At 44.8% G+C, this 23387-nt stretch overlaps 1 protein-coding gene across 2 annotated transcripts in view; it reads left to right on the top strand.

Moving 5' to 3' along the window:
* DNAJB6 (DnaJ heat shock protein family (Hsp40) member B6) overlaps positions 1-19121 on the top strand; it is a 57609-nt gene extending 38488 nt beyond the window's left edge. Inside the window, exons 9-10 of one of the 2 annotated variants that reach the window (XM_036398254.2) lie at positions 9463-9666; positions 17562-19121. In XM_036398254.2, the coding sequence (XP_036254147.1) occupies positions 9463-9666; positions 17562-17644 (287 nt within the window). In that variant the 3' untranslated portion in view covers positions 17645-19121. Of the gene's footprint in view, positions 1-9462; positions 9789-17561 lie in introns of those variants that run through there. The other variant, XM_036398233.1, reaches the window with a different exon arrangement.
* The last annotated feature ends 4266 nt before the right edge of the window (positions 19122-23387 follow it).

The following is a 23387-nucleotide window of genomic DNA, read 5'->3' on the forward strand; positions in this document are numbered from 1 at the left end:
TTGGGAACTGGGTTTTGTGGTGAAAGTTCATGAAGTACTTTGAAACCTACTGAGCCTCAGAAGAGATGTCCTGTTACTGTGAGCATGTGATGCTTTCAGGGTCATTTAAAAGATGATGATCTCTGGAGCTCTGTAAATCAGGGATGTGTGCTCATACTGGAAGATGGGATTTGCTTGCTGTAGTCCTGTAGGGATAGATGGATGAGGAATAAATTGCATGTTAGGGGGTATAATTGGAGAGGGTAGGTATCTCTTCTTTTTTTGTAATTAATACGTGGAACCCTTAGTGTCAGAGCCACAGTGTCATATTCAAACCTCAGGGCAGAAGGAAGAATATTTTTCAAATGATTAACCTGAAAAGATGAGACCTTGCAGACGGAGTGTGGGCAGTGCAATATGAAACGTGGGGCTTGCACTCACTGTCTCGTGTCTGTGATATTTCAACAGCACTAATAGCCATTTGATGAAAGTATAAACTTAGTGATTTTGTGCTTTTGCCAAATTACTATGGAAGTGTTGACAAAACAGCTGGGGAAGTCATTCATCACATTTTTCTGAAGTCACTCATGAGATTCTTTTCTTTTTAAATTTAACTGCATGGCTTTTTCTTGATGTATCTTTTTTTTCTTTTACGGTAATCTGGGTTTGCTGTGCATTAAGGTTTTGAAGACTGGTTTAAAGCTGATAATCAATGGAAAAATATGTAACACAGCTGTACAATTTGCATATTAGGGCTTGCTCAGAACTGTTCTGAAGTTGCTCCTTTAGTGAGGGCCACTAATGGGAATATAAGATGACGTCTTGATACTTCAACTCATTAGTTTTTAAGAGTTATAAAGATCTGTTGCAAAAGTAGAAGAGCACTTTTCCTCTGCTTTCGCTGTTTGAAGAGCTTTTTAATTAGAAGCCAATTTTGCTTGACCTGGTGGTGGAAACTCCTAGAAGGGCTGAAGACAAGAAGCAAAGTTTTATCTTTGGGGACAGTGAAGGAGCTGTTTCATGTGGAACTGGGAGGTTCTGGAGAACAAATGTGAGAGATGTGAAGGTCCACGGGGCTCTGCTTGGGCACAGGGGCAGAGGAAACACTGGTGGAGGCACCTCGTGTCTGGGTACACCATGGAGGACCTGGCAGGGCTGCATGCAGTTGCACTGTGGAATTTTTATTTCTTTGTTTTCCTCTAGTAATGAGTATTAAGTTTCATTATAAGGGCTGTTTTTTTCTTTTTTTCTTTTTTTTTTTTTAATTTTTTAAATTTTTTTTTTCCTCAGTAGGATTTTGGTTTGCACTTCAAATACAATTTCAAAGTGAAACTTGGGCTGCGAGACTTCCTCATGGTAGAGATGAAACCCACGGGGATTTCTGTCTGAGGTTGAAATAGAGCTGAGATGAAAAAACCTTCTTTGTTTCAGGACAGTTTGAGTTGGAAGGGATCTTAAAGTTCAGCCAGTTCTGATCCCCTGCCATGGGCAGGGATGCCTTCCACTATCCCAGGTTGCTCAGAGCCCTGTCCAGCCTGGCCTTGAACGCTTCCGGAGATGGGGCGTCCACAGCTTTTCTGGGCAACCTGTGCCAGTGCCTCACCGCCCCACAGTAAAGATTTCTTCAAATATCTAATCTAAACCTGCCCCTTTCAATGGTTTAAAGCCATTCCCCCTTGTCCTACTACTGTCTGTCCTTGTAGTATCAAACCAAATCAAAGAACTTGATGTCAGTGATACAATTCTGGAGGAAGAGGAGCCATGTAAGAGACAGAGAGAGGTACAGTTCTGAGCTCCACCTCAGCCATGAGTTGTGTGAGGTGTGTTGGAGAGAGAAACCCCAGGAGTAGGAGCCCCTGGTACAGGGTGCTAAAGGGGTCTGGTCACTTCAATGTAGTGCTGTGCAATGAGACTTGCAGGAAACTGGGGTAGACCTCTGACATGACCCTGAAGAGTAGAAAATATAATCTTTTAAGTAATCTTGATTGCTGTTTAAAAATCAGGTCCATTTGGTCAAGCTCCAAGCTTGAAATCTTGCTAATTTGTATTTATATATGTCAAGCTGTGAAGCTCATTCCTCATTCTTTGCTTCCTTTCAAAATTCATGCAGAAATGAATAAAAGGCCCCTGCTTGATAAAGTCTTTTAAAATTAATAAAATTCCCTTTGAGCATGCAAATTGGGTCATCTCTCTGCATGCTGGAAACGTGAGGATTCATGTTGTTACCTCCTGCCATTTGCATTTCCAACATCCCAGATCTTTAAGATGAGAGCAACTGGCGTGATCCATATGGATGCCCTGGTGTGCTTTAACAGAAGGAAAATAGCTGCAGATACCTGGGTGTGCTCAGCCTGTGCCTTCTCTCTTGCTTCAGAAACAATGTGGGACCAATTCATGGGGCTTTAAAAGGTTCTGATGAGGAAGTTTTGGCAGGAGGAGGTTACTCCAGGCTCTCCCAGCAGCTCCCTCTCTTTAGGCCAGGCTCCAGAGCTCCTGGTCCAACAGGAGTGGCTGTAGCCATTGATCCCTGATAGCCACCATGGGGAACAGCACGACCACATTTCCTTTCAAAGCAGCACCATTGTGGTTGGTGTGTGCTGAAAACTCACATTATTTTACCAGTTTGTTGCAGACTGGGGAATCTTTGTGGTGAAATGTGCCTTGAGTAGCTTGTGATGTGCTGGGAATGCAGGATTCGTGTTGGTACACGCTGAGCTGAGTGCAGGACATCATGGGGTTCTTGGGTGTGGATGGGGGTGGCAGGTAAAATCCACCTAAAGAAAAAAAAAGAAAATCTAAAGTTGGATCTGTCTAAGGGAGCTGCTGCAGGGCAGGGAGGGTGAGAGAGCCCAGTGTGGGGCTTTCCCTGCTCTGGTCTGTGCCACAGCTGGGCAGAGCAGTGTGAGCTGGCACTGGAGCAGATGAATAGGAGGGCAGAAATGAAAGGAGCAAGTTCACTGCCAGCTGTTAAAGCCAGGAGGGCAGAGGGTTGCTCTGAGCATGGAGCAGAAATCTGCATTGAGCCCTGCCCTTTCCTGGGCCCTGGAGGTGCTGCAGCCAGGCCTCTGCAGGACAGAAATAGCATTCCTTCAGCTTGTCCCTTTTCCCAAATCCCACACCCTTGTTTTTCCATCGCTTCCCAGGACTTTGCCACCACCTCCCCTGCTGTCTCCTGCCACTTCTGGACTTTTTTTTTCCCCCTTGGCAGGAAATGCCTGGCTTGCCTGGCAGGCAAGATAGCAGTGCTGGTCCCGGCCTGGGAAAGGCCAGCCCAAATCCCCTAATTATAAACTGAATACGAGTTTTTGGGTTGAAGAAGGGAGACATAACCCACATCAGAGTGCAGTGCCATTGGTGCTGAGAGAGCTGAGCTGTCGGAGCCAGTGCAGGATGTGAGAGGACGGGGTGGGACACTGGAGCAGGTTTCTGCAGGCCATGGATTGGGAGCTGCTGGCATCTTCAGTTTCTACCCAGCTGAGCACTCCAGGCACCACTTTGGATAAATATTTCCTTGAATTCTGCAGGACAGGAGTCTCAGACAGACACCAGGAAACCCTGAATCACCTTGTGTTCTCTGTAACACCCAGTGCATTTGCTGTGGAAGGAAAATGATTGCCAATAATTGGTGAAAGACCCTGATCTGTTGTGAGCTGACTCAAAACCTCATTGTTTGTCCTGTGCTTTGGCTGATAAATGTCACTGTTGAAATAAACTCCCTTTACAGTTTACAAAAGTGACGGTGCAGATGGGGCAGCTGCTCCAGCATTCCCCAGATAGTTTCTGAGTGACTTCAGGCTCTTTCAGCTTTCAAAACTATGTGCATCTTTTTAATCAGAGGGTTTTAAAATGGCTGCTTTTTCTTGTAAGCATCACATCAAATAGCAAGAGAGAGATTTTTAAGGGCTGTCACTGTCAAACTCAGAGATGTTTTCCAAAGAGGGCTCAATGCAAATTTTGGTTTCTATCGAGTCTGACAAACCCAAGAGAGCCCAGGCTGAAGGAGGGTTTTATAACTCCTGCTGAGCGTCACTGTGTTAGTGTTTCCTGGCATTTAGAAACAAGTTTAAGACTAATTAATCAGAAGAACTTGCTCAACATAGCCTCTAGTAATGGTGAGGGAGTATTTTCTTGGCTGAGCATGTTGTCTACAGTTTCAGAAGAGGTGAGGGGTGTGTGTGTGCACGTGGTTTTGGAAAATACCCTGGGCTGGGTGTTTTATAATGAGCATCCGTAGTTTCCAGCAGGAATTAAAAATCCTGATGATTTGGCAACTTTCTGGAAACAACTTTCAAGGTGTGGTCCCCGAAATTAGACCATTTCTGTGTTTTAATAGAGTCACTTGGTCTCCTGCTGTCTTCTCTGTGCTATCATACATTAGACTTCATGAGAAGAAACAAAAGATCCAGTTGTTCTCCAGGATTTTTTCAGCCCACGGTAGTCCAGGGCTGTGGACAGATCTGTTAGATGAGTTCTCAGGTTGAGCTGGGTCCTGTAAATCCTAAGATTTCCCAGCAACTGGTGGACTTCAGTCTAGGAAGAACACTGGTAGCTTCTGCCAAGGTAAATATTAATACCAGACCTGCTGTATCAATGGAAAAGTACATTGGTAGAAAAATCTTATCAACAAAGATCACAGTGCAATCGACTCAGATAAGTGTGTTTCAATGGGGATCTCTTTCTTTCACTCTCGATTGCCCCTTCCATTGCAGTTCAGCTCTCCGTGTAGCTGAGTCATCAGAAACTCCAGGTCCTCTGTGAGCACGGGGTAAATTCCAAACCTTTGTAACAGGGGGAGGGGGGGGGAAATTCAAGAAAAGCTTCCCCCACCCCCAGTTTTCTGCACTCTTTGTGATGTCAGCTTGCATCAGGAACAGCTCAGGGAAGCCTCAGACTGGCTGAAGCCGCAATAGAAGGCCTTGCTCTGAGTTTACAGAGTAAACCTGCCCCTTAACTTTAGAATCTTGAAGAATTAGAAAGACTCTTTGCAGGGCATCCTCCAAAGAAGATTTCAGTGGAGGAAGCTTCCTGCAAGCCAGTACCCGGGAGGGTGCAGGGGCTGAGCTGGGAGCTGGGTGTCACTGGACACAGCCCGATGTCCCTCGCCTGCTCCATCTCCTGATGCTGCCTCGGGCGCCAGGGCCTCTCTGGTGCTGTGGCCTCAGGGAAGTGTTCCTTTGCACTGAGCAAACTGCTGCACCTGCTTTTTATTTCGTAATGGAGGGAAAAACCCCGATTCCAGGTGCATTTCTTTGGTAGGGTGTGCAAGAGCACAGCAGGCAGCAGCGGGGCTGCCGTGCGGGAAGTGAGCTGGTAAATGCAAATCAGCAGCTCCATCTCCTCAGGATGTTTACCCTGGTTTGTTCAGCATAGTTCTGTCATTAATGTCTTGCCACTAATTACTGCTAGGATTTCAGTTCAATTCCTGGACATACAGGGATATTACTGAAATGTAACACTAAATAATGGCAGCTTGTGCTGGACTGCTCCGGTGTGAGGTGCTCCGAGACTCACCTGTCCCGGCTCACCTGCGTGTCTCTGCTGGTGTTTATACTCCTGTGTGTCATCCTCAGACTATAGTACAGCAGATAGAATATAATATGGCATTATAGAATATAATACAGCATGGACAGAACAGACTATTGGGATCCAAGCACCATAAAGTCACCCTAGGACACTGCTCTAGTGAGATATGTCACCAGACTGTGCTAAGACAAATTTCCAGGATCACGCACAGACCCTTTGGTGTAGCCGGCGGCTCCCCTAAGCCCCCAGCTGCTCCAGGTTTGTGACAGGTTTGTAAAATCCCCGTGTGCCCGCCCAAGTGCGGGCTGGCGGCGGCTGCTCCGCTGGGACACCTGGCGACAGCCAAGGTTGCCCTCTGCTGGTTCATCACAGTCCAAGGAGCCCTGTTTGCCATTGCCATGCAGCACCTCTTTGCGATGAGGAGTTATTCCCCAGCCCTTCTTGCTAGCTTTTAGCCCTAACACAGCTTTTTAGGATGCTACAGCTCCTGTTTGGTTTTTTTCTTCCCTGGAAGCTGCTGTTCATTTCAGAGAACCTGCTGCAGCACAAACCCAAATCTTAATTATTGTTTTTAAGTGTTACTGGTACTGCCAAATCAGTAATTTTCAGAACTAACTCTTAGAAACTTCTGTAACTTCTCCAAACTGGTTTTGCAAGTGAAATAACTGCTAGGGTTTTAATTATTATTTGCATTAGTAGAATAAGATCTTTTGCTTAACGCCATAACCTGGATGCTGGTTCCAGCCCTCCTCAACATTTCCCCCTTCCCTGCCCCAGCTGGGGCAGCTGCACTGAGCTGGCTGCAGGCCCTGAGCTGGGTTAAAAATAAGCTGGCAAAAAGGGTTATTTTTAACCTGGCTCAGTCCCTGCTTGGGGTCACAGCACGGCTGCCCAGGCTCTCACGTGGGTGTGGAGGAGCAGGGGATGGCAGAAGGTGGTGTTGGGGGAGCTGAGGGCTGTTTAAAGCCTGAGCACTCCTGGAAGGTGCTCCTTGGGTGGATATTCCTGCTCAGAACTCAGGTATTCCACACCCAGCCCCCATCCCCAATACCTGCTCTCCTCCTAAAAGCCATTTCCAGGACAAGCATCACTGCTGACAAAGCTCTAGCAGAATTTAAGCACTTTTTGGTGGTGATGTCCTTTGTGGCTGACTTCTCCCAGAGTCAATTCTATTCAAATTTTCTATTTGCAGTGGTACAGTCTGGCTTGAATGTTTCAAGTATGTAGAACAGGAGGGAACAGTTGATACAAATCCCACATCAGTTTTGCTGTGCCAGGTGTGCTAAAAGTGGATGATCAAAGGAAGATCTGACAGCTCATGCCATGCATAGCACTGCAGTCAATTCAGTATTTAAATCACACCTGATGTGATGTTGCACCATTTAAGTAATTTCTGGTGCCATCCTGCTCTCCCACAACTCATAAGAGGGGAAAAGTTTGGGCATTTTTTTGGGGTCTCCTTATTGTACTAAAATTTGCTTTTGCTTTGGGGATATGGAAAACTGAAGGACTCTCTTAGGTGATCAAGATGGATTTAATCCTTTCAAATTCTTTAAGAGAGCTAATAAGAAAGATGAAAACAGACCTTTTAGTAGGGCCTGTAGTGACAGGACAAGGGATAATGGTTTTAAACTGAAGGAGGGCTGACTTAGATACAACAATGAAATGTTTACAGTGAGGGTGGTAAAATGCTGGCACAGGTTGTCCAGGGAGTTGGTAGGTGTCTCATCCCTGGAAACATTCAGGGTCAGGTTGGATGGGGCCCTGAGACACCCTGATCACCCAGACATCAGGAAGATGTCCCTGTTTATTACAGGAGGGTTGGACAGATGAGGTTTAGAGGCTCCTTCCAGCTGAAGTGTTCTGTGATTGCCAGGGTGTGCTGGCTCCCTGAGCCCAGGGCTGAGGAGCTGTGTGAGTGTGCCTGGCTGGGATGTCTCTGTGATGCACAAACACACCCAGAGCCTCAAGGATGGCCTCAGCATGTTTCCCATTCCTGCATCTATCTGTGAATATAAACTTTAAACATACATTATGCAGGACTTTGCACATGAAAAAGAAATCCATGCACTTTGTGTTTCCATGGGAGAGGAGGGATCTCCTGTGCACTGTAATTTGTTAGGAAGTGAACTCTCTTGACTGATTTTGTATGTGCAGCTGATGTAAACAGGTTCCATGTGCTTTCTTTTCTTCATCTTGGCATTTTATAGGCTTTTCTTCATAGGTATCATCAGCCTGATACCTTCTTCAGTGCTGTTTGTATAGTGTGGTAAAATCCTGTGTCTTCTTATGGGTAATGATGGCAATTCTTCTTATGGGTAATGACGGTAATTCTGCATCTGGCCTTTCCTGAGCTTTTTCTTGCTCCCTCTCTCTCATTGCTGAAGTCCTGGTGCCACCCTGGCAGCCCTCTCCTGCTGCAAGGAGAACCTTACACAGGGTTTTACACTGGCCTGATGCAGAGATTAAATGCAGAAATCCTTGTCTTGTCATCACTCGTGTTTCTGTGGTGTTTGCTTGTGCCTTTGGAGTGTGGGGGACTCTAGGGTACAAGAGCAGTGTTGAGGGGGACTCTAGGGTACAAAAGCAACAGTGTTGAGGTGGGGATGGGCATTTGACCACTCGGGAAGTAGCATCCTCTGCTGACACCCCAGCACAGCCCACTGTGTGCTCGAGTCCTCCTCTGCTGCAGGGCCTCGGCTGCCTCACTGACTGTGAAATGACTTTTTAAACACACCTTGCCTCCTTTTCCTCATGCCCTCAGAAGCATCTCCCCGTGTAGGATTACAAGGTAAAGGCAATGCAGCCCGTTGTGTTTGGGAGGGGCACACACAAAGTGGGGATTCCTGCTCTGTCCCGTCCTGCGTACGTGGGGCCTTCTTCACCTTCAAAGCATTTTCCAGCCATGAACTAAGAGCACACGCATTAGCTGGGAGCACACACCCCTCCCTGAGCAGCTGATGCCGGCCACATCCCAGGAAAAACTTCCAGAATATGACACACCACTTTTGATGAAAATAAAATGATGCCATATTTCATCAGCTCTATTAGAAGTACTTAAGTAATTGAACTAATGAAACTTTAAAAAGCCTTTAAGAGACAAATGTGGTACACACCTTTGTTCCAAGTCTTTCCCCCCTGCCCCCCTTATTTTCCCAGTTGAACATCTTTTGTTGACTTCTTGGGATCTGTTTGTTTTTCAATGTGTGGTTTTGCTGAGTTTTGTGTGTGTTATGGTAGTTGATTTCTCTGCTTTGCAGCAGTGGTGCTGTTACAGTTTCTGCAGCAAAGGAAAGTATCATCTGCAACACAGCATGAGTAGGACAGGAGTATCTCATCTTTCATACCAGTTTTTGCAAACATTGGGTTTTATTTCCATTGTGTGCATTGGCCTGTGCTGTGTGTGCCTGCCTTGCCTCTGGGCTGTGTTTATCTCTCACAGCTTCAACATGATTTCTTGTCTTCATGTGTTCCATCACACATCTCCACCATCCTTCCAGCTGTGATGTCCAACATCTGGCCCTTCTGAACCAATGCTGGCTTAATTCTTGTCCCACCACCCCCCTGTAGCCAGCTTGGGTATTTATCTCTCCTTTCCCTTTCCCTTTTCCTTGAGCAGGACAGTTCAGGTGAGGTGGGGTGTGATGACATGCTCTGGACAGGACAGAAATCCCGTCCAGGGCCATGTGCTCAGCTCCCTCACCCTGCCCTTTGGGAGAAAGGGAACAGTGGCCCCCAAGTCATCATATTTAGTGGACTTTTTTGGGTCCCACTGATGGAGCTTTCTGCTCCAGACACTCCCCAGTCCACAGACACCCAGGATTGTCTGTGACCAACCACATCCAAAGCATGAGCTTTGTGACCCCTAGCGCCCAGCCCATTTCTGAGGGCTTTTTTTCCAGGCTAAATGTATTCATTCTGGGTGCAGCTCACCTTTCTTGCCTTTGTTGCTTTTTGCAGGGGAGGCAGATGAAGAAGCCTTTGCCGAGGAGTGCAGACGGAGAGGACAACACGCGCTGCCCTCCCAGCCCAGCAACCTCCGCCTGCTGAAGCCCCACAAGTCTGGCAGCTCCCCCCGCTTTGCACATTACAGTAGTGATGAGCTGGAAGATCAAGACAAGAGCCGGGTTATGAGCAGCTTTGAGGCCCCTATTTATTTATCAGGTGTGCACAAGCATGTTGGTGAGAAAGGTGCAGAGAAGGACCCATCACATAGTCAAAAGCCAAACGCAAAAAGCCACGCAAGAAGTTGGTGCTGTGTGTTGACTTAATGCTAGTCCCCTGGTAGATAATAAACAGCAGCTTGTTTGCCTTCATCCTGCTTTAGCTCTGATCTTCCATTTAGCCTAGATTCACTAACGCCCTGAGATATTTAAGGATCCAGGGCAAATACTGTTGTGCTGCTGAAGTGCCTGTGCTCTTTGTTTTTAAAAGTGAAGGCATTTTAGAGGTTAACTCATCACAATACTTTGCACATTCATTTACTTAAATTGTGCTTGGCTTCCTTGTCCAAGGAGAAGTTCAGCAAGTTGATACTATTTCTGGAAGCTGGAGTTTTAGGCAACTAGATCCTAATAGAGGAGGCTGAGAATGTTCAGGAAAACGTGGCAACGTGGCAATTGTCTGGGTTATTTTTGGAAGTAATTAGTCCTTTGATATATTTCCAGTCTGTAATTTTTTGGCAATGTAGTCCAGAGGCTATCTTGGACAATGAAGTCTTCGTAATTACTTGATTTAATTGGAACCTGTGGTCAGAGATCATCCAGGACTGCAAGGACAGGTTTTTCTGATACTGAAAGATGCCTTTCTACTTGGATGCCCAAAGCAAGGACCCTTCTCAGTAGTGTGAAATCAGGTGCTGGGAAGTGTGAGCCTATAAGGCTTCTCAGGGTAAACACAGCACATGAAAAATATGCACTGTATCCCAAAACAGGTGCTCATGTAGTCCCAGTGCTATACCAACTTCCAATGTGTTTATGAGCCTTTAAACCTAACAATGTCTTTTGTATGGAAGACCTAAAGATATTATGATGGATGACACATTGAAAAAATAGAATAATTTAGATTAATGTCTTCCTGACAAGTTGCTGTTTGTGTCTTTAAAGATGACCAAGTTGAATATTTTCTTTTTTAAAAGAAAAAAAAAAGTTACAGAGATCTGAATGTAACCTCTGGGCTGAAGCCTCCCACACAAAGGCTACAGGTTTGGTCTCCTGTGTCTGTGGCTGGCAAAACAAAACCTTGGCTCTGCTTTTGGACCCACAAGGGTCTCTGCAATCACAATATTTTGCAATGGATTCCAAGGAGCAGCTGAGTTTGACATGCACCATGCAATTTTTGGAGCAATTTTTAAGATTGCTTAAGACTTTCTGCTGTGAATTTATTTATGCTCCAAGACGCACAAGTTTGCAATTAAAATTAATTTCCAGCAGTATTAGTGCAATCACAAAATGCTCTCTTCTACCAGTAGATTGTGAGTTGCCAAAAAAGACTCAGGGTGAAAACTTGATTGCAGTAAGACTAAGATTTTACTGTTGCTTTAAATATTTTGCCTGCTGTTCCTCTGATGGACAGGGCTGCTGAAGGACTGGTCGAGTCAGTCATAAAAACCTACGTGAGTGTCTTAATCCCTCCCTGGGGAGTGTGTGCACGAGCCCTGGCCAGTAATGCCATTTCCCTTCATGGGTGTTCACCTCTGCTGAGTGCCTTGCCCAGCCAGCAGCTTCACCAGCACAGCTCTGTAATTCCAGAGAGCGCTCGACTCGCTTGGCTTCTCATCCATCACTGCCGTGCTTACAGGGGCCGGCGTCGGGAGAGAATGGCATCATTTCTGCCTTGCTCCAAAGCCCTCTCAGCTCACTGGGAAATAGTTGAGTTCAATGGCCTCAAACCAGGTGCAGTTCCACCTTGAATCAGATGTTTTTTGCCACCACCAGCGTGGGGTTCTTTACAGTGGGACCACGCTGTCATGGTGTTTTAGATGTTGTCCCAGCTGGAGCATCTCAAGCAAACCCTCAGTCATTGATGATTCACCTGCAATGAAGTGGTTCTCTTTTCCCAGCTCTAGGAATGGGACTGTTTGAGTTTTGACTTGTAAGTCTGTAGGAAATTTAAATGAAGGAGAAGGGGATAGGTTTAATCTTGACTATGTGGTGGGAATCCCTCTGGAAGAGGCATCTCTCTAGTGCCCAAGAGGAAAGGCTGGCCAACTCCTTTAGATTGGCAATATCCAGAGGTGAGATGAATCCTCTCCTTAGTCAGGATTGCCAGTTATCACAGTGGGTATTTAACAAAAAAATTGAGAGTTTAATTCAATTCTCCATCTACCATGGACGCTTTGTGTTTTAGTAGAAATTGCTCTGGAAACTGTTCTCGGTTTCATAATGGCCTTTTAGAATAAAACTTCACCTCTTGTGCTCTGAAGTTGCTGCATATATCAAACAGTTCTCTAGCTCCAAAAAGGAACTTTTGAAATAAGAACTCAGATACTGTAATTGATGTGCTCCCTGATAGTGTGATATACAGCTGACTGTGCAAAGTGGTGCTAATGCCAGCAGAGACCTGGGGATGGCAGCTCTTAATGCCAGAGGTAGTGGTGACTACCCCTTAAAAACTACTGCTTTGGATTTGAGAGTTTTGACCTCTATCCAGCAAGAATAGAAGATAGAAGATTGAAATGTTTAATTGTTAAAATAGTCAAAAATTATGACACAAATTTCATTATTTGGAAGATAATATTGCAAGGTTTGCTCTTCCTTTTCAAAGAAATAGCTTGCATTAACCTACAACTTACAACATTAATAATTCATTTTTTGCTGCATTTTCATCTGCTGGCATCTGTGAAGAGGAAACCACTCTAAAAAACTAGCTTAACTAATCTTGATCCTTTCCTGGCATGGTTTCCTCTGCTGGAAAGTTGAGCTGTTTGTAGTTAATTTCATCTTTAATTCAGTTTCTGTTCCTTTTACCAACGTGCAGTTTCCTGAATTACACTTTACTAACTAGTAACAGTGATGTGCCTTGTTATCCAAACTAATTACTTTATAATTCCATCACAAACTTCGTTTTGGGCATGCAATGGAAAGAGAAAGGAAAGCAAAGCCACTGATTTTTGTGGAAGTCTAATACATGAGGAGGTGCAGAGGTGGAGTTTGTCCTCCCTTTGCCCCACATCCCCTGGCTGTAACTGTGCAAGTGGGATGGGGAAACAGCTGTACCTGTGTGGGGCAGGGCTGGGAAGACTGGCTGGTGGATTTGGAGCCTGGCTGGTGGATTTGGAGCCTGGCTGGTGGATTTGGAGCCTGGCTGGCTGTCCCTAGGCCTAGCCCAGAGCTGCCTTCACTCACGGTGTTTTGGCTGCTGGTACAAAATCATCTTGTTACCTATCAAAGGCAGCTGGGCTGTGTGTGGATAGGCTTCCATGGCTGCACAGCCTTGCAAGCTTTTGCTTGCCATTTGGGAGTAAAAGCTTGGAAATCCATTCAGTGCTTGTGTTACTCTAATTAACAGGAAGTAAACAGGTGGTATCTGGCTTGGTTTGTTCTTGTGGCAATTCTAGGCAGAATTGGTAAAGAAAATGGCATGGTGAGCAAGCAGGAAGGAAGGCCCCTGCAGGCTGCTAAAGCTTTTCAGTCCCCTAAAACATCAAAGTTGGGATTACATCACCAGGTTGGCCAGTGAAACTGGAGAACTCACCCCTTGGATTTGACAGTGTGGATAATTGAATAGTGGAACACATACCTAGACAGGGTGGGATGTTTTGTCACCCCAGGCCTTGACTGAAGGCTCCCTCTCCAGGCTGCTCTGTGGCACAGGCAGGAGCTGTGGATGAGGAGAGGAATTAGTAGGTCAGGTTGTGCTGTGTGCTGGGCAGTGGCTCAGGCTGAGGGAAGGGGATGTGAAAGTGCAAAGTTGTAATTGCAAATTGAGTCACATGAAATTATACTCAAGCTGTGATCTGGGGTGAATTTTTACAATGGCCTATGTGAGTGTGGTCAGTCTAAAATAACAGAGGGTGACTGCAACTCAGAAGTAAGCCAGCTGCCTTTGAAATAGCAGTTTATTGTTTTGACTAGAGAGGTATTTCTAAGACCAGAAAATTAGAAAGAGCACTACAGAACCCAGCTTGAAAGTGCCTCTGTGGGTGTTGGGGCCTTGGCTGCTTTCATGCTTTGAAAGAAGGCCACAATTTTAGCAAAAAGTTGGTAGACCTTGGAGAACATTTTCTCTGAAACTTGAGCAGAAAATATGAATCCCTCCCACTGCCAACCTCAGTGTTTACTCTGAAATTGGAAGGAGGCTCCTCCAAAGTCTTCACCTTGGCAGATCCTCTATAAAAATCATGCTGTGGCCTTTATTGCTCACTGGTGTGGGTCAAGCAGCAGCAATGCTGTGTGTTAATTGTCAGCTGTGACTGAACACCTTGTTTCCTTCTGCTCACTCCTACGCTGCTCTGTGCTGGCAGAAGGAAGGTGGAGCAGACCCTTGGCCACTCTCTGCATCCTGGTAGAGCAGGCAGATGTCGGGCAGGGCAGGAAAAAGCAGGATACCAGAAATGCATTGGGTAGGAGTGTCTTCCCCAGGACACTTGTGCCACCCAACGTGCTGGCCTCCCTTGCAGCTGCCACCCAAGAATGTGATGAGTTTCACAGCCAGTGACTGAACAAACTCGTGACTTTGGGAGGTGCAGATGGCAGGGAAGTAGAAAGCCAGAAGGAAAGTCAATCTGGGACACAGCAGAGAAGCTTCCCAGTTTGTTTGGGTCCTTGCTGAGTGATGGCTGAAGGAGTTGCACCTAAGCGTTTCTGGAAGTTGTTTTCAGCCTTCAGCAGCTTTATGAAAGCTGGAATAGCTCCTGAATGTGCTCCTTATGGCTCTTCTAGAAGTAGGAAAGAAGGGGATGGCATGGAAGGAGTGGGTTAGCTGATGCTGTTTGTTTTAGACCAGAATTATCCAAGCAGTAAAGCAGGTGTAATTCCAAATGGTGTGGATTCTTGCTTCACCCATCTCTGCCCCTGGCAGCTGACAAAAGCAAGAAATCCCAACTTGGGGAGATTTCTATCTGCTTTTGAGTGACTCTGTTTTCCAAACGTCACAGCTTGGCGAAGCTCTTGGTGACCTGTTCTCCCTCTGCCCCGTGAGGCATTTCTAGAGTTTGGGTGGCTAAAGATTGCTGCTAAGGGTGGAAATCTGATCAGCTTTCTCCAAGGCCAGCCCAGTTTGGCTGAAGCCAGTTCAGCCTGGCACTTACTATGGGAAGTTTCTATGGACACTTTGGGATGCTGGCGACTCTCCAGGCTCACTGCAGAGTGATCGGTCATGGGGCTGCTGCTTTCTAATTCAGATTTTATTGTCTCATGACTTTGGGGCTAGTCTTGTAACCAAGGCAGCTAAATATACTTTTAATTAGTGCTGGTTGAAGTATTGGAATGAAATATACACCGAAGGGTTACATCTTTAGTGTGCAATTCTTATTTATGTTAGGAGCTGCTTCACCCGTTTGGATCAGGTTTTTGGCTGTTATCACCCAGCATAGCATCACTGGAGCAACAGACTGGCAAAGTCTGACCTATCCTTTCTTCTTAGGTGGGGGTAGAAAAGGAAATGGCAGACAGTGAAATTATTTATCACAGCAGGCTCAAAACAGAAAAGACCTGGCAGTTTTCTCTTGAGGAATACTCTGTGTTTGTGTGTTATCTCCCACTTTGGGCAATCTCTTTCTGTGTGTCAGTGATAATGCTTGAAAGATTTCCACTTTTCAGCCTTATCAAACCAGAGGCTGGTAGGAGGCCATGTTGTCAAATGCCTAAATATCTTCATACCACAATATTTTAACATTTGAGTTGTTTCATTTATAAGACAATAAATTATGTGGCATTCACTTCAAGTCATAATTTACATTGACTCAATATTTTTAAGAAACAGTTGCTAGAATTGCTTTCAAAATCTCAAGCATTTGAAGAAAATGGAAAAAATAGTATTATGATATAAAATAGCAGCATCAAATACTATCATGCCTGATTGTGGAAACCTTTTAGAAATACTGACACTGTTTTGAGAATGAAAAATGAAAAAAATTATGAAGCTAGTACCTGCTAGGGTTTAATGATCCTTTCCCAAATATCTGTGTTACTGTTTCATAGTTATTACGTGAGATAGTTCTGATCAGCTGATATGATGCTGTTTTTCCTTCCAGTAAAGGGAGGAATCCTCTGAATAACACCCCCCAGATGACTGATTCTCAGGAGTCAGCCCATCTCTTCTGCCTCCCTTGACCTCTGTGGGAAAGCAGGGAGATGCTTGAGTCTCTCAGGGATGGGTGCCTTACTCAGTGAACTGAATGCAAAAGGATCCTCTTTTTGGTGATGTGCAGGTGACCAAGGGGCTGACGTGGAAGGAAACTTCCTGGATGGAGTTCCTAGTGAGGAGGTGTTCACACAGTGAACAGGGACAGCAGTTGAGCTCAGGGGGTGACAGAGTGCAGGGAAAACCCAGTGTCATCTGCAATTCTGCTAAGCACCACCAGTTTCTCTCTTCCTTAAACAAGAAAACTGGTTTCCACTCTAACTTTGTGCAGGCTGATCGCTCATGGCAGAATTTCTAAATAAATATCCTGCCTCTTGACTCAGATAATTACAAAAGATGAAGTCATGCTGTGGGTACAGCACAGGAGCTAGAGTGATAACCTAGAACAGTTTCCCGTTGCTACAAGTGAGTGTATTTCCTCTAAGCTTTTGGTAATGTCTCGAATGGTTTTAGCCAAAAGACTTACCTTGTGCTTCTCCCCAAGTCTTAAACTTAAACTTCAGCTGAAGAACTTCAGCTCTGCAGTGGGCAAATCTCTAACTGTGCTTGGCAGGAGCTCTTGGTGAGGAGCAAACTGCAGCCACAGTGTGGCTTTGTACTCCCCCAGCCTCCCACCACTTCCTTTTCTCATCTTAATTTTGCTGTTGATAAATTGATGAAAAACCAGGTGCACTGGTGAAACTGCTCCCTTGGGGCCATCTCTGCCTGCCTACTGACAGGACAGAGGAAAAAAAGAGATTTCCATACAGGCAGAGCTGTGCCTTTCCACAGAGCCATTCCTCTGACTCCCAGTCCTGCCTCTCAGCTGGATTGCAGGGGCTGCTCTGCTCTGTGCCTGCCCTGGTCACTGGACTGTGCTGATTTCCAGTGACAGAGCACCACTGAGCTGAAAGATCCCTCCAGCTGCCTCAAAACATCACAGAGTGATTGTCTGAGGGAAATGTTTGCTGGCTCTCAGTTTAGATTTATGAGTGCACCTGGGTAGATGTGGTGGCTCACACAGTTCACTGCCCGTGCAAGTCTGCCAGCAAGTTGGATTTTACTGCAAGTTTGGAGGAAAAGATGTGATGCTGAGCAAGACCTGTTTTACACACATCTCTGTGGGGGTAATAAACCATTGGAATGATGATCACATGGCTGGAAGCTTGTGCCTATTGAACCTGTAGCAAATAATTGTTGCTTGAACTCAATGCTTTCATGCACCATTGGGGCTGCAGTCAAATATAACCTGTGGTGCATAGTTAAGCATGAGCAGGCTGATGACCAGCATATAAAATATATATTGGTAAACACCGAGCACCTTCTTATTTACTCAGGATTCTTGGCATTCTGTAGTCTTAAAATGGAAATGCAAATATCGTGGTAACTTTGACTACTGTGAGCAGGAAATGCCAGTACTTAAATTGCTCCTGCTGCATAAGTCTTATTTATTGCTTCCTTTTTGAAAATTATTCTGGTTTTGCATGTGCTCTAATTTTGAAGCTTTTCCTGAATGGCTTTGAAGTATTTTGAAAGTTCTCCAGATCTTTTAAAACTTCAAAGATTGGTAGTATTTTCTTTCTATCCTGTGTAAGGGATATAGTAGAATGGGGGATATAGTGGTAATGGGAATTAAAAAAAACAACCAAACAACACATTAGGAAGCCAGACCTTTTCTTTAATAGTCTTTAAACCATTCAGAGAACATGTGCTTTTGCTAGAGAGAAAAGTCTGTGAATGCTGTGAAAAGTGTTTTACAAGCCATGTTTCCTCAGGATACAAAGAAGGCAGCAAGAGGAGGAAGCAGAAGCAGAGAGAGGAACTGAAGAAGAAGAAGTCAACCAAAGCGAGTTACTAAAATGGACTTCTCTGCTATGCCAATACCTTTAAAATAATGACAACAACTTCATGTACCTTCGAGCACACCTCTTTTTTGTGTATATTTTTTTGATTGTTCACACTGCTACCAAGGAAGTGACTCATGTTTAAAACTGTACTAAAATTGCACTATGTTATTCCTTTTAGTTTCACAGAGTGGCTTTCTTGCCCGTTCAGGTTGGGGAATTCAGACGAGGCAGGTCGTGGTTAGACTGTGTTATGTTGGAAGATTGGAAAGAGTTACAGAATTTCTTACCTCTTCCTTCCCTGGGACTAAGGCAACTCTAGTCTAGTGTTTGTTATTTGTCTTGTAGGATATAAAAGGCAAATGCCTGCTTGTTTGGTCACTGGCATCAAATCAGGCCTGTTGAAAGAAGAGTCCTGTTCACTCATGTTGTTGGGAGTGGGACTGAGACATGAGCTCTTATAGGGTAATTTATGTAAGATTAATAAGTAACTTTTATGGTTGGGTTTTTGGGTTTTTTTCCCCCCCAGACTGGACAGTTCTGTCCCTATTAAAATGTTCCCTCATATTAAATTGCATCTTGAAGTTATGTCTTCTGATTTTAAGAACTGTAGTGTAATGATGGTCTCCTGTAAGCACTCCTACTGATTTCTTTAGGCTTAGTTGACTCCTGATGAATCATTTAGTGAAATCATTCCTTATTTTAAAAGTTTATTTTCAGAACCTAGAGACAAATGATCCAAGTGCTACTTTAAAACTGCTCTTTGTTTCTCCTGAGTAGGTTTTAGCTAACAAACATTTTCTCAGCATCTGTTTTAGATTTTATCAACTTGTTTCTGCAAAGAACTTATACCTTTATGTATGAAAGCATTTTGCATCGGTTTTATGGCAGGAGTATTTTTTTCTTTTTTAGCTTGAAAAGATGTCTTAGATTTAAAAGAAATACATATTTCCTGGCAAGATGACTTCCATGCTTCCCATACTCGTTTCATGTGCATGACACATTGCTTCTCTTAACCTTTTAGTGTGTACAGAGCCCCTCTGTTGTTGCCTTAAGCATTTACCTGCATGTTTCTTGTCAGTGTGTTGTCTCCTTTTTTAACCTCCAGGTAGGAGTTAGAAGCTTATGGTTTTGTTTTGTTTCTTTTGTCTTCCTCTTGCCAATATGTTGTTGATGTAACAGCCTTAAACCTGGCAATATTGAAAGTCCACAGTTCCTGGAGAAACTCACTCATCCTAACGTTTCAAAAATGCAGGAATGCACATAATGATGGTGTAAGAGAGGAGCTAAACAGAAAAGCCAAAGTCTGCATTCTAGCATGGTTTGATATAACAAATTCTGGTGTCTCTGGTATCTGAATGGTTTAGCTTCAATTACCCAATGTAACCCTCTGCAGGCACCATATAACACACAATAACCATTTGTGAACTCTCTTACAGTCTGTAAATTATGGTTAAAATTAAATAAGGACTGAGTACCGGTTTTCTGTCACTTAAGTACCACTTTTTTTTTTTTTTTTTTTTTTTGTGCAGTGTTACTAATATTTAAAAATAAAGAAAATCTGCCTTTATACTTTGTCCTCTTGCACTGTACTGTAGACTGGCATCAGTTGTCTGGTTCACTCCCATTAAAGTTCAGGCTGTAAGTGTAGGGGGACAGTCCTCATTCACACTACACCCACAAGCATTCCAGGTAATTCCTTTTGTTAAAACCATGAGCAAGTCAATACAGTCCCTGTGTCAAATGGCTGATACTGGAAAATGAGGGTTCATTCTGGCTGGAAACATCACTATGAGGAAAGTATACTTCAAGCAGAGCTTGCACATTTGCCATGCAAGGAATATTCATCCTGGATAATGCACAATATTGAACTGCATCCTGGTTAGGTTGCTTTCCATATTCCAGGAGAAATGCCCCCCATTAAAAAAAATGTTAGTTTAAAGCTGTTACTGCTCATTATTTGCTGGGGACATGGTGAATGCTTTGGAAAAGCAGCAGAGGTGGAGGAAGGGAGAGGTGACGCCAGCACAGGGCTGGTCTCCCCAGGGCTGTCCCTGTGCTGGGAGCAGCCTCACGTAATGGGACAGAGTGGCTCCAGATCAGGAATGTGCCTTGAAGAGTTAGAGCAGACAGGGGTTTGGTGCATAAATATTTCCTTGACTCAATCCCTGTGTTAGGCTCGATGGAGGCAGGCAGAGCATTAACTAGGAGACCTGCAGGCAGGCTCTGAATTAGTGAGGGAAAGCCTGTCTCAACAAAGGCATCCTCACCCCACTGGAAGGGTGCTGCCCTGCTCACAGGTGGCCTCCTACACCCCTGGGAGAAACTCCTGGGAAACAGAGTCCCCAGAGGAGGGAACCACGGGCGTCATCTCTCCCATAACTACCCAGAATCTGTCTGAGCTTGCCTGGAAATTAAGGGATGTGAGCCCATGGCCATTGAGCCTTATTCCTTCTTTCTCAGCCCAATTATTCTGTATTTTTAGCTGAAGGGGAGCTGCTCCAGTGTAGTGTGGCACTGTGTTCATGTGGCTGTGCTGCTTCCAGGACAGCCTGGAGCTGTGCTGTGTCTGTAGGAGCAGGCACATGGTTCTGTGTCCCAGTGCATCCATCTGCCACAGGTGAAGGCTGCCTGATGATGTGGGCACTTAAATATGTGTCAGGGTAGGAAAAAATGCAGGTGGGTGTGAGACACCACAACTGATAACAGATGATGCTGGCCCAAGAATGGCTGTGAATAAATGTATTCTGAAAGTTGGGAAATGATTCCTGCCCATCCCACAGTACTTCTGTGGAAGAGCTGAGAACAGAAACAGAGCTAGTTTAAATAAGGGGCCTGGTGTGATATATAAAATGTATTGAAAAATGATTCTTTATGGAGCAGATACCTGGGCTCCAAGACCTGAAATATATCCATAAGAAAATACATTTACTAGGGTAGATAACAGTTGAGTAACAGGAAGGATACACTGAAAGGTGTCCCTTAAAAGGTAATACTGGAAAAACCCCCAGTTTTGCAATAGAGAGGACACAATTGCAAACAAACATAAGGCTGACAGATAAATGTTCCTGCTCCTCACTTGAAAGCTGCCACTGTGAAAATGGTTTAAATTCAGTTGTTTTTCCACAGCTTTCAGAGATGTGCACTGTCTACTCTTTGAACCAAGATTTGGCAAGACTTTGACCTGAAATAAATGATCTCAGAGTGTGTAGGTGTCAGAATGATAAAAAAGTATTTTTCAAGTTTTCAGCTACTCCGTGCTGGTGCCACCTTCATGAGCAGCTTGCAGACCTGTACATCCTGCTCCTAGAGGTAACACAAAGCTCTGTTTCCTTCTGTCAGCTTGGCTGCCTTTACAGAGACTTCCCTTTTCCCCAAATTTCAAACTATCTCACGAGCCTTTGTATGTGTTTCTTGAAATAACAAACTGAAAAGATGATGAGTCAAATGTCTAGAAAATGTGCAGTAATCATCAGGTAAGCATTAAGCTGCCTGTTTTCCCAACCACATTTGAAATGTGTGACCTGTACCCACTTGTTCTTCAGGAATGTTCCCCACCATGTGACACCAAACCGGTGCCTATCAAGTGGTGGAATTAGCTTGTTACTATATCAAATGTCATTGTTTTATTCTACCTGTGAAGAATTCTATTCATTTCCTTTTGTTTTGTGTGCTGGTTGCACAGGATTCCCTGGATGCACAGGTTAGTCATTCCTGCACTTCAGATCCTGGTTATCTTGTGCAGTTCTCTTTTATGTCCAAACTGAGCTCACGTTTTGGGGCTCTCTCACATTTCCTTGCCCACAGAACACCTTGCTGCTCTGTAACTCACACATTGATGGGAGGCTGGTGGTGGCATATTTGCCCATGATTAGCTATATTTAATTCTCTTCTTTCCAAGGGGGAAGCTGGTCTTCAGAGACTTTTTATCACTCTTTGCAAAATTTTTTCATTGCTACCTGTTGCACTAAAAACTCTAGGCAAGGGAACTTTCCTCCCTATATGAGAATCAAGAAGGCATTTAGAGCCACATACAGATCTCAGTAAATGTTCATACTTGGAGCTATGATCGATTGACCTGCCCTGTGTCAGCACACTTTGTCTCTTCACAAGCTCTTGTAGCCAAAAAGGATTAGGTGGGGTGTTAGGAAGAGTCAGATTTGTTATGTACCTTGTTGGTGCCCTCTCAGCCAGCAGCTGTTAACTCCTGACAGTGGGTGAGGCACTTACAAAGTGGCTGAGCTGACGTGAGATGACATTTCCAAGCATGGGTAGGTTCTGCTCTCATCATGACAAGAAGAGACTGACCATGTCATTTGGCATATCTTGAACTGCAGTTTCAAGTATCCCAGACTTGAGATAGGCAGGATCCTCCTGCCTCTTCCTGAAGGCCTCATGTTGTCACTGCAAAACCAGCCCAAAAAGCGAGAAGTGAGTGTGAGAGGGAGCTTAAAGCACTTGTGCCGATAATGAGTCTGAATGCTTTGATTTCAGGGAAATGCCTCAATATCTGCCTGGAAGCAATCATGGATTTTCTAGGATGTCTTCAAGGAGGGAATGGGACCTCAGTGAGCTGACTGGATATCTGATTGCATCTCTTCAGTGTCTGTTTCCATTGGCACACACATGCACCTTTCTACTGAAACAGTAGATGTCATTTTTTCCATCCCTTGTTTGGGAAGTGCTCATCCTTTGGTCAATGCTGAACAATTTGCTTGTTCTTTAGGCTGCCAGTGGTTGAAATTTAATGAAGTCTTCTGTGGCAGGTGTTTTTTTTTTTTACATTATTTTAATGTTAGAGGTTGCAGCTGGAAAAAATTCCTTTAACTTGAAAACCAAAACTTACTTCCAGGCTTTTGAGATGAAAACCGAGATGGCAAAATCATGGATCACACCAAAGCTTTTATGCACATACACCCCTCAAATATAATGGGGTTAAACCTATAAAATATGTGTTTCTGCCTGATTTTTTGAGTTCAGATGTGTGGCATTTTTGGACAGTTTAATATGTTTAGATGAGCAGTGCTACTGCACATTGCTAGGTCAGACCAGGAGACGGTTTGCAGCCTCTGTAACAGACTGCACACTCAGAGCCAAGGAGGGGAAGGAGCACTGAGGAGAGGTTTTGAAGCACTAAAAAACAGTTCCCACACTACCTGGAAGGGACATTCACCACAGGTGGTTGGCTTGATCCTGGCAGCAGACACAAGCTCCAACCTGCCATGCTGGTGGAGCTGTGACAGCACGGGTTTCATTCACGCTGCGGGACGCCAGGGGAGGAGGTGCCCGCACTGGAGCCTTCCCTGGGCTGTGAGTCACCCTTTGTACCCATGAAAAGGATCTGTCAGCTGCCTGGCCCACTGTCCTGTCTTTGATAGTGACTAATGGTGGCTGCCTAGGGGAAAGCACACGAACAGGCTAAGCGTGTTATACCTCACCAAAGTGTTTTCCCAGCCGTGGCACTTTGGCGGTCAGAGGCTCCTGGATCCAGAAATGGCTTTTTTGTTACCCAGTATTTTTTTTTCCCATTGACTTTTTTACCTAGAAAGCTGCTCAATACTCATTGTCCTGTGACAAGGCATTCCTCATGTGACTCCACTGGGTAATGAGATAGGTGCTGTGTTTTAAAACTGTCTCCTACATCTTCCTTTGGCTTCCTCCCCTCCTCCATCCCAGCATGGGAAGAGACACTGCCCACCACCTGTCCTCACTCACCTTTTCCATGGCACTCGTGATTTTACACTCATGCCAGCCTTT

This window comes from Molothrus ater, chromosome 1 (genome assembly GCF_012460135.2).
Source record: "Molothrus ater isolate BHLD 08-10-18 breed brown headed cowbird chromosome 1, BPBGC_Mater_1.1, whole genome shotgun sequence".
In the NCBI taxonomy this organism is placed as follows: domain Eukaryota; kingdom Metazoa; phylum Chordata; class Aves; order Passeriformes; family Icteridae; genus Molothrus; species Molothrus ater.